The sequence below is a fragment of the Danio rerio genome, chromosome 14 (assembly GCF_052040795.2).
Source record: "Danio rerio strain M-AB ecotype USA chromosome 14, GRCz13ab, whole genome shotgun sequence".
In the NCBI taxonomy this organism is placed as follows: Eukaryota; Metazoa; Chordata; class Actinopteri; order Cypriniformes; family Danionidae; genus Danio; species Danio rerio.
This window is the reverse complement of record NC_141034.1, coordinates 37426012-37441061: the sequence shown is the minus strand read 5'-3', so window position 1 is coordinate 37441061 and position 15050 is coordinate 37426012. Positions and strand designations below refer to the sequence as shown.

The 15050-nt window shown below is 35.0% G+C and overlaps 1 protein-coding gene across 9 annotated transcripts in view; it reads left to right on the top strand.

Annotated features, from left to right (window-relative positions):
• The window catches only part of gdpd2 (glycerophosphodiester phosphodiesterase domain containing 2), a 32270-nt gene that overhangs the window by 10073 nt on the left and 7147 nt on the right, over window positions 1–15050 (top strand). For all 9 annotated transcript variants that reach the window (XR_015507643.1, XM_087281779.1, XM_087281781.1 and 6 more), the window contains 12 exons: window positions 557–660; window positions 2789–2882; window positions 2979–3038; window positions 4444–4542; window positions 4791–4884; window positions 6799–6938; window positions 10320–10402; window positions 10490–10643; window positions 10891–11112; window positions 12724–12872; window positions 13352–13499; window positions 13640–13722. Coding sequence is in view for 8 of the 9 variants with exons in the window: in XM_087281775.1 (XP_087137901.1) it covers window positions 557–660; window positions 2789–2882; window positions 2979–3038; window positions 4444–4542; window positions 4791–4884; window positions 6799–6938; window positions 10320–10402; window positions 10490–10643; window positions 10891–11112; window positions 12724–12872; window positions 13352–13499; window positions 13640–13722 (1430 nt within the window). In the remaining variant the exon portion in view is untranslated. The remainder of the gene's footprint in view (window positions 1–556; window positions 661–2788; window positions 2883–2978; window positions 3039–4443; window positions 4543–4790; window positions 4885–6798; window positions 6939–10319; window positions 10403–10489; window positions 10644–10890; window positions 11113–12723; window positions 12873–13351; window positions 13500–13639; window positions 13723–15050) is intronic.

Here is a 15050-nt window from a genome sequence, read left to right as displayed (position 1 = left end):
TTTTTATTACACACAATTGTTTGAGAGAGGCGGAATATGTAGACCAGAATCAAAAAAACAAAACTGCTGCCATTGAATGCCTTCTTAATGAACAATTATCATGTAAATGCTCTTCTCTTTTAAGTGAGTGGAGACTAACAATCATGATGTCAGGCAGATAAGTATGCTAATTAGCAGGCTGAGTACAAAAAGCGAGGCTCTCTCACTTATTTTGATTTGTGTCAGAAACAATCACCACGGTATTCAGAGATTTCTAAAATCTTGTGTGGGATGAACTAGTAATAATCAGCCATCGTAGGAACAACTCTGAGACAGGTTCCACTTTTGAATATTCCTATCATTAAGCAAAACTCTTCGTGCCAATACTCCCCAGGCTTAGTTTTTATGACTAATCCACAACGGTAAACCATCACACGCACAGAGGTGGAGCTGTGAGGGAATATCGAAACCTTCTCCTTTTAACGCCTAAACATCTGTCAATGATTGTTGGATTAAGAGAAGGAAAAGCAGACATGTTTGAATTGTACGTTCTTGTTTTGTCTGTGTTTGTTTGTAGAGTGATCGCTGCTGGCTCTCATTTCTGTCTTTTGTGTCCATACTTGCCCTGAGCTGGATGTACATCTGTTTTATCGCCTTCAACGACCACTACGATGTAAACAAGTGAGAACATAAACACACTTTCACATTATGCTAATTAAACCACAATATTCTGAGGCGCCATGCACATTTAAATTAAGACAGCTCATGTAGCCCTAAAATGCCTTTTTAAATGCAGCCTCCAAATGATAAGAGTGATTTATTTCATTATAACTCCTTTGATCATCACATGGGCTAAAACTGTTGTGTTTCAAAGTTATCTTTTAGCGAATTTCACAATTTTTAAGATAAAATACGTTCATATGTGAGTCTACCCTCATGGATCTCAGAATCTCTCTTTTAAAATAATCTTAACATGATTAATTAGTATTATAATAATATTAAAACATCTAAAGCATGATTGTATAATAATATATTTGTGCGTTTATTTACTCTTACTTACTCCTAGGGCCATTTATAAGTTGATATTTAGCCCACTATATTGGTGTTTCGTAACATGCTAACATGCTGGATAAGTTGGCGGTTCATTCCGCTGTGGCGACCCCAGATTAATAAGAGGACTAAGCCAAAAAGAGAATGAATATAATATAATATAATATAATATAATATAATTGAATTTAATACAATTGAATTTAAATGTTTTATATTTCTAATACTAAAGATGTTATGCGACCAAAATCTAATTTTAATAGGTATAACTTTTTAATAAAACTCTTTTGTTTAAATGCACCTAAATATATTGGCTGTATTCACTGAGAAATTGATTAAAATATTCATTTTTAAAAGGGGGTGTACTTGTTTATGCCGAGCACTATAGTTTGCAACCTGATCTTGCAGGATAGTTTTTTGTTTAGTAATAATTTAAACAATCAAATGAAGGCGACGTGGTGGCGCAGTAGGTAGTGCTGTTGCCTCACAGCAAGAAGGTCGCTGGTTTCAAGCCTCGGCTGGGTCAGTTGGCATTTCTTGTGGAGTTTGCATGTTCTCCCGCATTCGTGTGGGTTTTTTCCGGTTGCTCCGGTTTCCCCCACAGTCCAAAGTCATGCGGTACAGGTGAATAGGGTAGGCTAAATTGTCAGTAGTGTATGAGTGCGAATGGATGTTTCCCACTGATGGGTTGCAGCTGGAAGGGCATCCGCTGCGTAAAAACATGCTGGATAAGTTGGCGGTCCATTTCGCTGTGGCAACCCCAGATTAATAAAGGAAAAAGCTGAAAATAAAATAAATGAATGAATAAACAATCAAATGAAATTGTAAGACTTTTAAGAAAAAATTAAGCACATAACATTAATATTTTATAAGGAGATCTTATGAAAACCTAAATTAGCTTGCCAATGACAGATTAGAGTCCAAATTAGCCACTTATTTGTCAAAACTTGAAATAGTTATGAACTGCTATAACATTGTGTTGCAAGTTTTGCATAGGGTTTTGGGAATCTGTAGCTAGATGTGGGCACAAACTCTAATTTATACCTATGATAATTATATTTTTGTTCTAATCTCATGATTAAAAACTCTAAACACAGTCCAGAAAAGGGTTGAAATCTTAGTCTTATGCTTCAAATTAATTTATATAAACTTTATTATATTAACTAATTTTATATTTAAAATTGAGGACTCACTAAAGTAGTCATTGGTTGAAATCCTGGTTGGTTTTTACAGAATTTTTAAACTTATATAGCTTAAAAATGTAAATTACATTGTCAATGGATATTAGATTTGGAAATAAATTGCAATGTATATCAGATTAGTTTAGATCCAACTTTTGTCATTACACATGTATAAGTATAAGGCAACGAAATGCAATTTAGGTCTAACCAGGAATGCAATAGCAGCAAGTGCAGGACATAGGTATAACTTATAAAGCTCAATTATAGAAAAACTATGGTGATATTTACAGATGGATGTACTATGAGCATTATATACAGGTTGTATTAACTATAAATAGTTATCATCTACAGATTTACAAAGGATGAATATATGTACAGGTTGTGATTAATTACCAGAGGTATGCAGATAGGTAGGAACATAATTACAAATATTTATAGTGGGTATATGAAGTTATATATGGTTCCTCACATGAGTATGAAACAAACAAGGTGCATGACCGCATCATTAATCCACTGACCTGCTGTTTCTGAGAGTGAATGTAATAACTGATTGTGTTGTTATGCTTAATTTTCTTCTGCAGTGAACTCTTCAAAGCAGTGAAAAAATGGGTGAACTGGTACATGATAGTGATGATCATTTCAGCTGTGCTTGCCATATACTGCTTGCTTTTACTGGTAAGTAGGGCATAATTGTAACCAGACTGCTCAGTGGGTAGCATTTATATAAACAGTAATAGTTGCTCCACTGAGATCATTCTTCATTTATTTCAGGTATTTGGATTGCTACATCTAGCCATCAAAGAGCCATTGAATTTACACTGTCTGCATAAGGTAAACGCCCTCTTTTTTCCTATTTACTATATAATGACCATGTTAAACACATAGTCAACCTTAAAAACAGTTAGATATATATTTTGAAGTATGATAAATTTTTGTGTGTTTTAAATACGCTTCATGTATAGATACATACACTACCGGTTAAAAGTTTGGGGTCAGTGTGATTTTTAAATGTTTTAAAATAAGCTTCTTCTGCTCACCAAGGTTGCATTAGGCTGCTATAAAATAACTCTTCAAAAGTAATATAACATTTAATTTAATGATTTAAAATTTGATTTTAAAGACAAATTTTTAGCTTCATTAATCCAGTCTTCAGAGTCACTTGATCTTTCAGAAATCACCTTATTATTATGATTATGATTTATGATTATTATTATTAATTATGTTAATTTTATTTGAAACTACATACAATAAGAATTTTAATAAATATTTAATAAATAAGTGTTTAACAATTATTTTCTTTTACATTTAAAATATTCAGCTGAACAGACTAATTTTCTTAAAAAAAAAAACATGAAAAAAAAAGCCCCCAACTTTTGACCGGTAATGTATAATTGCAAATATTATTTTATATAGATGTGTATAGAGATTTGTACCACAGGCTGTCCATCTCAATATCATATTTTCTAAAATTGTGCTAAACAGAAAAGTGAAACAGAAAACCGTGTTTTTTTCCACAAATCAGTTTGTGTTTATTTTCATGAATATTTTTTTATTGTGCATTGCAGAGTACATTTGCAAAAAATGTTTATATTTATTAGCTTTTTTTAATTAACAGGTATTATCTTAAGTGTAAGTTTTTATTTTTATTTAAGATTTATTATTAACATTTTATTTACTTATGATAGGACAGTGTGTAGCTAGGAAGTGAAGTTGGGGAGAGAGATGGGGGATGTGATCGGGAATGGTCTGCAAGCTGTGACTTGAACTCAGGACACCCAAAGCGCAATGGCGCCGTTTGTTGGTGCACTGCCCCTGAGGCTATTGTCCCCAACATGATTTATGAAAAACAATAATAACAGGGATAAGTGTTTTTGCAGAGAAACTCTTTATTTATTGTTCTTTAAAAGTAGGAGTATGGCTATTATAGCTTAATATCGCCACAGTTCATTTATTTGTCAAATTACTTGTTTTTTTCAGTGAGACAGTAGTGTTTTTTAAAGCATTTCTTTTTGTATAAATGCTTTCATCAGGACATATAAAAGGCTAACTATGAAATCATCATTAATTAGATTTAAAAGGGCTCATGTGGGAAAAAATCTTAAAGTGGTTACCTTTAAAAATTGGTAACACTTTAGATCACAGTTAGCCAGCTTAAAGTAAGTGCATAAAGGCGGTTCATGGCAGATATTAATGAATGATCTCTCAGTGTGTTAATGATTCTCTGTTTTCTGTTCAGGTGTTTCTGTTTTTGGGTCTCCTCGCTGTTACGTTGGAAACAGCTGGATTTTGTTTCAAATGGGAGAAGCAGTGGAAAGCCATCTACATGTCCTTTCAGGTTTTTAGCCATTCATCATTTCAGTAATAGTTCAGCCTCTGTCTTTTGTGCCTTTGCAGCTGGATCTTATTGTATGCCATGTTAGCTCATCTATTACAACAGACACTGTGATATTATATTAAACCATCTCTCTATCGTAATGTTACATTATACTGTTTTTATCCTAAAACTGACACTGAGGTGTCCATATCCTGTTACAGCACTATTGTACTGTATGAATATGAAAATGTATCTTTTGTTTGCCGTAGGCTACTGCTCCTTTCCTGCAGCTGAGTGCTGTGGTGGCATTAACTGTGATCAGCTGCCTCGTCTTCCAGAGCTATCATAGAGCTAAAACAACTGGTCAGTACTTTGCTTCATCACAGCTTATAATTACTGTACACTGAATCAAAAATTCTCTCTTCTGTCTTTACGTTTTCTTGCATATTACATGTCAGTTAAACATTCGCGCACAAAAAATAAAACACTAACATTTAGGTATGGAAGTAACAATTTTATAATTTATGCTCTGTATTAAGATAATGCATGCACTTTAAGAATGGTTCATTAAATTTAGTGACATTAATACTTGAAGTCATCATGAAATGGAAATTGCAATCTTCCTTATTGTTAATGAAACTTAGATTTTTGAATGGACAAAATCTGGAGGGTTGGTAAAAGGCAAATGTAAACAATTTATTTCATAAACATAATTTTTAGTTAAGTAAAAAAGGTCAAAAATTGTTAAAATGAGAGTGAGTCAAAAATGTTATATGAAACACATAAAAGTAATGAGACATGTTTCACGGATGAACCCGCTGTTAACTTTAACTTTTTGTATTCAGCAAGAAATGGTTTATACTGGAGTGTCATTAAAGCAATCAATTTAAATGAGTAGTGAATGCATAGTGGCAATTTATTATTAATTTTTTGTTCACACATCAAATTATGTCTAGATGGCTTTTCAAATTTTAACGATGTTATTTCTACTGTTAATACAGTAAGTCACAGGTAAAGCCAGCTAAAGTCAGATTATAGTTGTCTAACAGATAATATTACTACAATAAGTAGAATTTTAAAAATAAATTACAATAAATACAATTTCACTTATAATATAATCTAAAAGTACAAGTACAAGGTTCATTTGAGTATTAGTAGGTTGTCTGCTTAATATCTGTTGAGACTGCTACTAAACAGACATTTAAGAAACTCTGCAAGTACATGTCAACGTACACTAACCCTAACCCCAACCCCAACCTAACAGTCTAATTACAGTATAATCTAATGAGAATTAGCTGGAATGTAGATACAGTAGATGCAATGTAACTTAAATTCAACAAACGGACCAACAAAATAAAGTGTGACCCAAAATAAAAATTGTAAACAATACAAATACACTTAAGGGTACATGGCAAGGAGTGCAAACCTGAGTTGTGCTCATGCAAAACAGCATATAGTGCAAAAATATGTATCTGATGGCGGCCTTCATGCAACACTTCCACGGCTCACTGGGGGGCCTCGACCCACAGGTTGAAAACCACTGGTCTAGATGTCTTTTCATGTATAGAAAAAAAATATGTATGTTTGTTTTCATATATTAATTAATTTATTATTTAAATTCTACATTATTATGATTGAATATGGAGCTTTTTAAAGGCTGATGTACGCCAAGCAGATCCTTAGTAAACCACAGTTTGAGAAACTCGACACTGACTTATGTAAGGGCGACACGGTGGCTCAGTGGTTAGCACTATTACCTCACAGCAAGAAGGTTGCTGGTTCTAGTCCTGACTGGGTCAGTTGGCATTTCTGTGCCGAATTTGCATGTTGGCATGGGTAATTGCCTTGTTGGCATGGGTTTCCTCCGGGTGCTCCAGTTTCCCCCACAGTCCAAAGACATGCGGTACAGGTGAATTAAAAAAACTAAATTGGCCGTAGTGTATGAGTGTGAATGAGTGTGTTTGGATGTTTCCCAGTACTGGGTTGCAGCTGAAAGGGCATTTGCTGTGTAAAACATATGCTGAATAAATTGGTGGTTCATTCCGCTGTTGCAACCCCTAATAAATAGGCACTAAACTAAAGGAAAATTTATGAATAAATTGTATTTTCTTTCTTCTCACAGTTTTATTTAGAACTGTGATAAATTACATTAATTAGGTCAACGGCAATCTAAAAGTAGTGAAAAAGAGGTTGAACTTGATTATGCTTTATCTTGTACTTTATTTGGGGAATTCTGTCAGTGTGTAAATACTTTTATGTTTGTCTTTTTCTATATAGCTTGTAAGATTTTCATAATGATGACCTTCCTGGTTGTGTCCGCTGCTGTGTTCCTGTGTCCTCTTGCAATCTGCTCTCCATGCATTACCAGTAATCTGCCCCCAAAACCTGCCCTCATTGGACATCGCGGTGCTCCCATGGTAAGATTTTCACACTTTTAGTTGTAACTTTGAATTTAAAGCGCTACTTTGCCTTTGTTAAAACGTGTATTAGCTCATGTTTACACTGGCATATCCATCAAAACCTCGCTTTTGCTGTTCCTTCATGTCGTTGCTGAGCCGCATGAGGGTTTCACCATTAAACCAAATTTGACATGCTACAGAATGAATCATCTGCTGTAGTTTCTGAATCCGTTTAGGATTATAATGATTATGGCATGGTTCCCAGGTTGTAAGCTATCAACTTGGGGGAATATAATTCATTAGCATGTCAGTCTGCTCATAAATGTTGAAACAGTTTTTTGAGCATTAGCAATTTATAGATTCACTAATCGCAGTGCAAAGATTTACAGTCATTGCAAAGCATCTAGTCCCTTTCCGGAATGATGAATCCAATGGCTAAAGATCTACCATTCAAACACAACCTGTTAAATTCCACTGGCAGGGAAGGTGGAGGAGGTGTTTTGACATCTGAAGCTCTGTGGGTTTGATCCTCCTCTGCTCACCAGGAGATTGGAGGTTAACTGTGAATAAAAACAGAGGCGTGTGAAGAACACAGATGCAGTAGCTTTGAATTACTTTGTGTTTATACCAGAGCACTGAACATATATTTATTTTTTAAAATACTATTGACAAAACAACATGTATTCGGCTGGAGTAACATAAAATTAAACTTATATAGTGGATGGATGTGTACACCATGTATGCACTTTATTAAGTACACCTTTCTGCTACTAGTTAGGGCTCGCTTTGCTTCAGAAAAACCACAATTTAGTTTGATTTGACAAGATGATCAATTTGATTCAACAAATGCAATTCAATTTCATTTGACAAGATGATTCAGTGTGATTTGAAAAGATGATTCAATTTGATTCGACAAGGTTATCAATTTAATTCAACAAATGTAATTCAGTTTGACTTGACAAGGTGATTCAATTTGATTTGACAAGGTGATCAGTTTGATTCAACAAGGTGATCAATTCGATTCAACAAATTGAATTCAGTTTGATTTGACAATATGATTCAATTTGATTTGATGAGGTAATTTAGTTTGATTCGACAAGGTTATCAATTTAATTCAACAAATGTAATTCTGTTTGACTTGATAAGGTGATTAAATTAGATTTGACAAGGGGATTCAATTTGATTTGACAAGGTGATTCAATTTGATTTGATGAGATGATTCAATTTGATTTAATAGGTGATTCAATTTGATTAGACGAGGTGATCAATTTGATTCAACAAGGTGGTCAGTTTGTTTGACAATGTGATTCAATTTGATTGGACAAAGTGATCAGGTGCATTCGACTTAAATTATGGCTGCAGCTGGTGATCTACGAGATTAGCCCAGTGCAGGCGGGGACGGAGTTGAAAACGGCCGCACAACGGGACACTTCCAAAGTTGTGGCAGTCATGATAATCTATCACATGGCATAATTATCATTTAAAAAAAAATTTTTATAACTACAAAAGATTTACAGTACAAATAAAACAGAATACAGTCTCTACAAGCTATAGTTCATTTTTGAATTATGAATTAAACATATAACAAACACATGACAGAAATAAGGAGAAACGAGAGGGTAATATAAACGAAAACTAATAGGCCTATTAAATACAAAACAATAAGGACAAATTCTAGGAGTTTAAACATCACTCTTTAGGCTACCAATTCTTGTTTTAATATGCTAAAAAAGGGTTTAAATTTGTTTATCAATTTAATTATTTATGGAGCTGAATGCAGTACATAGTTTGTATAAAAAAGGCAGAATAAACCAATGGAATCAATCTAGTCATTATAAACAAATTATTTAACAAAAGATGATTTTGCAGTAAAATATTTGTCGTGTTTTATTAAGCATGATCTGTACAAGATAGAGATGGTAAAAAAAGTTGTGTGTTTTGAAAGTGTCGTCCTCGCAGCTCCTACAGTCGTTCTTCAGATGCTGCACCGGCTGAATCAGTCGTCTGATCTCGTAGGGCTGTCGCGGTACTTTGATGCCACACGTGACAGTAACGTGGCATCGACGCAGCATCAATGTTGGACAAAATTTCTAACTGGCATGCACCGCTTTAAGATGCCGGTTAGATATCGGTCTGTGCAGTGATGCATGAAGTCGAAACCACCTATCAATTTGATTTGACAAGGTTATCAATTTTATTAAACATGCCGATCAATTTCATTCGACAAGGTGATTCAGTTTGATTCGACAAGGTGATCAATTTGATTCGACAAGGTGATTCAGTTTGATTCGACAAGGTGATCAATTTGATTCGACAAGGTGATCAGTTTGATTCGACAATGTGATCAATTTGATTCGACTGATGTAACACAATTTGATTCGACAAGGTGATAAATTTGGTTTGACAAAATGTAATACAATTTGATTTGACAAGGTGATTCAATTTGATTCAACATTGCGATTCAATTCGATTTAGAAGGTGATTCAATTTGATTTAACATTGCGATTCAATTCGATTTAGAAGGTGATTCAATTTGATTCAACATTGCGATTCAATTCGATTTAGAAGGCGATTCAATTTGATTCAACATTGTGATTCAATTCGATTTAGAAGGTGATTCAATTTGATTCAACATTGCGATTAAATTCGATTTAGAAGGTGATTCAATTTGATTCAACATTGTGATTCAATTCGATTTAGAAGGTGATTCAATTTGATTCAACATTGCGATTCAATTCGATTTAGAAGGTAATTCAATTTGATTCGAAGAGGTGATTTAATTTGATTCGACAAATGTAATACAATTTGGTTTAACAAGCCATTGATTCAACCAGGTACTAGAGCTAATGCAATTATTAGCTCTTTTCACACATATAGACTTTCCCAAAAAATTACAGATATTTACGAGTGAAAGGGGCTATTTTCCTTATCAAGAAAGAAGTTTGAGAGGATTTAAGCAGTGTGGCATGATGGCATCACAAGATGAGTACATTGCGTGCTCATAAAAGGACTCTGATGGTCAGCAACAAACTCAAAACAGACGATTCGAGTCTATTTGAGCGTCTTTAGCCTTTTTATTATATTGAATCTGTTTTATTTAACCTCATTAACTCTCCCAAAACTGCCAATCTGTATATTAAATTTTCTTATATACGTTTTATTTTCTCTGTATTCTCTGTGGTGTAAATCCTGAATTAGCAGTTTCTGAATACCCAGACCAGCTCATTCTTTCCACAAACATGTCACCTTTCTTCTCATTATTTTTAATAGCTGGTTTAAACTTCAGCAGAGCATCATAACCACATCTGCATACCTAAATACTGTCACGTGATTTACTGATTCTACATTTGCATTAACAAGCTGTTAAGTTGTTGTTTTTTGACATTATGTATTGTTTAGCTGGCTCCAGAGAACACTTTGATGTCCTTCAGGAAGAGTCTTGAGTGTGGTGTGGTGGCATTTGAAACAGATGTGCAACTTAGGTAACAGATTCTGTTAAGAAGTGCTAGACACTTACTGCAACTTGTTTGTGTGTGTATTATTTAATGCTGTTGTCTGTCTTTTTTCAGTAAGGACAAGAAGCCATTTTTAATGCATGACTGTGGTAAGAATTTTCTGCTGCGAACAACTGATGTAAAGGATAAGTTTCCAGGTCGAGATGGAAGCAACAACTTCACATTGCAAGAGTTAAAAACGTTAAATGCAGGCAAATGGTTTTCAAGGGTGAGGACAAAGAATTGTGTATATTTTTTATCTGTAATTTTTAATTTTTTCATCGTTTACTTTTGCAACACTATATATTATATTATATTATGTTACGTTACGTTACGTTATATTATGTTATGTTATATTAGCAGCACAAGTTCTTTCTCTCTCTTGATTAGAGATTTCCAGACACCTGTTTTTATCCTTTTAGCAGTATGACGAGAAAATAACTTTTTTAAGGAAACCTTTTGATTTTCTAATATAGTCGGATCCATTTTGGACTCTGTCATCACTTTCAGAGGAAGAGAGGAGGGAAGCTGACAACCAGACAGTGCCATCTCTTTCTGAGCTCTTAGTCCTGGTCAAAAAGCATAATGTATCCCTCATATTTGACCTGAAAAATGAAAACAACTCAACGGTATTTCAAAGCAGTGACTCCTTCTACACCACTGAAACGATCAATAGATCAGGCATCTCACCTGACAAGGTAATACTGACATTTTTATGACAGCTAGTTCCATTCTTTAATACTGATTGGTCAGTAGCTGTGTTTTATTCACAATAAAGCACAGCTATAATCGATCACTGCACCACACGCTTACATATACTACCTGATAAACGTCTTGTCATTGATCCCAGTTGTAAGAGCAACAAAGAATATCTTGTCTTCTAGTTGATCTTTTGGAAAAGTGGCAGAAGGTTGTATTTTCTGATGAATCATCATTTGAACTGCATCCCAATCATAACAAATACTGCAGAAGACCTAATGGAACCCTCATGGACCCAAGATTGTCATAGAAATCAGTCAAGTTTGGTGAAGGAAAAATCATGGTTTAGGGTTACATTCAGTATGGGGGCATGCGAGAGATCTGCAGAGTGTATGGCAACATCAACAGCCTGAGGTATCAAGACATTTGTGATGCCTTTACATTACAAACCTCAGGAGAGGGTTAATTCTTCAGCAGGATAGCCCTCCTTCTCATATTTCAGCCCGATCAGATTTTTTTTGGGGTTAAAATAAGCAAAATCCAGAGGCCCTTAACTTTTATATAAGCCACTTCTGATACCAAATGATCAACTAGAAGTCCAGTTATTATTTGTTGTTTTTAAAACTTGGATAAGCAACAAGAAGTTGGTAGTGTATTGTTAACAACACAAACACCCAAGATATATTGTATCAATGCATGCACAATTTATCATTATTCACCTTGGTTTTGGCTAATAAATGCTTATTTTAATGTTATTTTATTAGTCAAATAATTATGAAATCACCCAGCAGGCACAGGACGTTTAACATAATGTCAGATTGATGTTGTACCCCAAAATCGTGGGGATGTTGCATTTTGTTTGGAATTTGAAAATCGTATTGACATTAAGACCCAACATTAGGCCGATTTCAATATCCAACATCCAACTTAAAATCAACCAAACGTCTTTAGCTTGACATTGTGTGGACATTATGACTATGATGTCTATCAGATGTTGGATTTTGAATGCTATACCTGATGAATAATTGTCAGTATTCCGTTGGTTTAAGATGTTGGATCTCGATGTTGGATTTTGGTCACTCCAACAAAACCTAAAATCAACCAAATATTAATGTCATTTGATGTCACTATTGGACGTCAAAATAGCGCTGTCCTTAGATGCTGGCTAGACATTAAATTTTAATCACCTGACATCACAACCTAAATCTAACCTATTATTAACTTATTATTATGTTATGTGGCTGCTGGGCAGTTGTCTATATCAGAATCGGTTTTATTGCCAAGTTTGCTACACAAACACACACACACACACACAAGGAATTTGTTTTGGCTACAGAAGCTTCCAGTGCACATAAAGTGACAAGTGTATATGTATCTATATGTATATGTTTTGTTGACCGTATGGCACGCATGGCATCTCTGCTTGCATAAAATAATATTTCTGTAGTTCACATGGCAACAAAATATTACCATTTTTAACATAACAACCTAAGTAACAATTTAATTGTATTGATGCTACTGTTGTTTATCCGAAAGTGTTCATGCTTTACTTTTTGTTGTGTGTACATTTTCCTCATTTACAATATTTGAATGTTATGCATTTCTTTCAGATATGGTGGCTTCCCCCAGAATATAGACACGACGTGATGAAGATGGAACCAGGCTTCAAGCAGGTGTATAATAAGCAAAAAGAAATGCTTATGGACGGTGGAAACTTCATGAATATGAACTTCAGTTCACTTAGTGCGCGTGAAATAAGGTAGATTAATAAAGTGGAAAAATGAGTGTGGCTTATTTCACATGCAGAGACTTGAAGCAGCTGCCATTTAATGTTAGTATGATCTTGCAGCCTTAGGGAACATTCTCATTTTCTTACAAGAAGACAGAAATGCTGTGGAAAAAAATGATCCTGTGAGATCTCTAGTTTAAACTCTCTGATGTATCTACTAATGATTATAGTATCAGGATTGCCGGGTTGGCAATTATGAACACATGGATGCACCTGTCATTTTAAAACTTTCCCTGACAGTAAAGATGAAGAAATAATCAAATTGAACAAGAAAAGCTTGACTGATGAATACGACTGCATGTTAAAACAGCCGTGCCACTCCTGTCTATTGTGCAGAATGTTGACTTGTTAAGACCTGTCAAAAAAGGTGCCTGATTTTCGGCCAAGATTTGTGTTTACCTATGTTTTGACATCATTTTTATTTGTATGTTTTTTTTCACCCTCTACAGTGAGCTGCGGAAAAGCAATGTGTCTGTGAATCTCTGGGTTGTGAATGAGCGCTGGCTCTTTTCATTACTCTGGTGCTCTGGGGTCAGTTCAGTGACCACCAATGCCTGCCACCTCTTCAAAGACATGTCTAAGCCTGACTGGCATCTGGTAAGTCTCCACCTATCTTTTCGCCTATCACTGTGTCTTTTGTGCTGTAAACGTGAAGCTGTTTTCTCATTTATAATTGACTCGGGCTTGTCTGAATATGCAACACCTCTGGAATCTTTTGTGTTTTTTGTGTCTGAAAGGAACCTAATATGTACAAAGGAATATGGATCGCGACTGACATAGTATCATTGCTGTTAATGATTGGGCTGTTCCTTTGGCAAAGGTAAGCAATGTAGCTTAGTATTGACTGGCTAACATAATGCTGTCAGGGTGATTTAAAATACTTATTCTGTGGTCATTCAAGTTTTAATTGTTTATTTCAATTATTTGTGGCTTTTATTTACAGTATATTTAGCAATAAAAATAGTGTACTGGCATTTTATTTTGTAAATTTCTCTTTGAATTAATATATAACATTTTATAACATTTGCAATATCAATAAATCAAAAAAATGTATTGCAAAAATATAAATGCAGTGCAGATTATAAATAATAATGTTGATCAAATTTTTTATGGATATTTCAAGCTTTCTTTAATATTATTATTAAACATAATGATGTAGGGATTAATTTGTGGTTTTAGGGATTAAAAACATTTTCAAGTTACAGTGCATTTTTTGAAATGGTTGCAAATTTATAAAAAAAATAAATAAATCACATGTACGTAAGTATTCACAGCCTTTGGCGTAAAACTCTAAATTGAGCTCAGGTACATTCTGTTTCCACCGATCATTCTTGAGATATTACAGCACCTTAATTGGAGTTCACCTGTGGTAAATTCAGTTGATTGGACATGATTTGAAAAGGCATACACCTGTCTATATAAGGTCCCAGGGGTGATGGTGCATGTCAAAGCAGAAACCTAGCATGAAGACAAATGAATTGTCTGTAGACCTTCGAGACAGGATTGTTTCGAGGCACAAGGCTGGGGAAGCTTATAGAAAAATTTCTGCTGCTCTGAAAGTTCCAATGAGCACAGTGGACTCCATCATCCGTAAGTGGAAGATGTCTGAAACCACCAGGACTCTTCCTAGAGCTGGCCGGCCATCTAAGCTAAGTGATCAGGGGCGAAGGGCCTTAGTCAGGGAGGTGATCAATAACCCGATGGTCACTCTGTCTGAGCGCCAACGTTCTTCTGTGGAGAGAGGAGAACCTTACAGGAGGACAACCATCTGTGGAGCAATCCACCAATCAGGCCTGTATAATAGAATGACCATATGGAAGCCACTCCCCGCCTGGAATTTGCCAAAAGGCATTTGAAGGACTCTCAGACCATAAGAAACTAAATTCTCTGGTCTGGTGAGATTGAAATTGAACTCTTTGGAGTGATTGCCAGGCTTAATGTTTGGAGAAAACCAGGCAACGCTCATCACCAGGCTAATACCATCCCTACAGTGAAGCATAGTGGTGGCAGCATCATGCTGTGGGGATGTTTTTCAGCAGCGGGAACTGTAAGACTTTTCATGATCGAGGGAAAGATAAATGCAGCAATGTGCAGAGACATCCTGAGTGAAAACCTGCTTCAGAGTGCTCTTAACCTCAGATGGTTCAT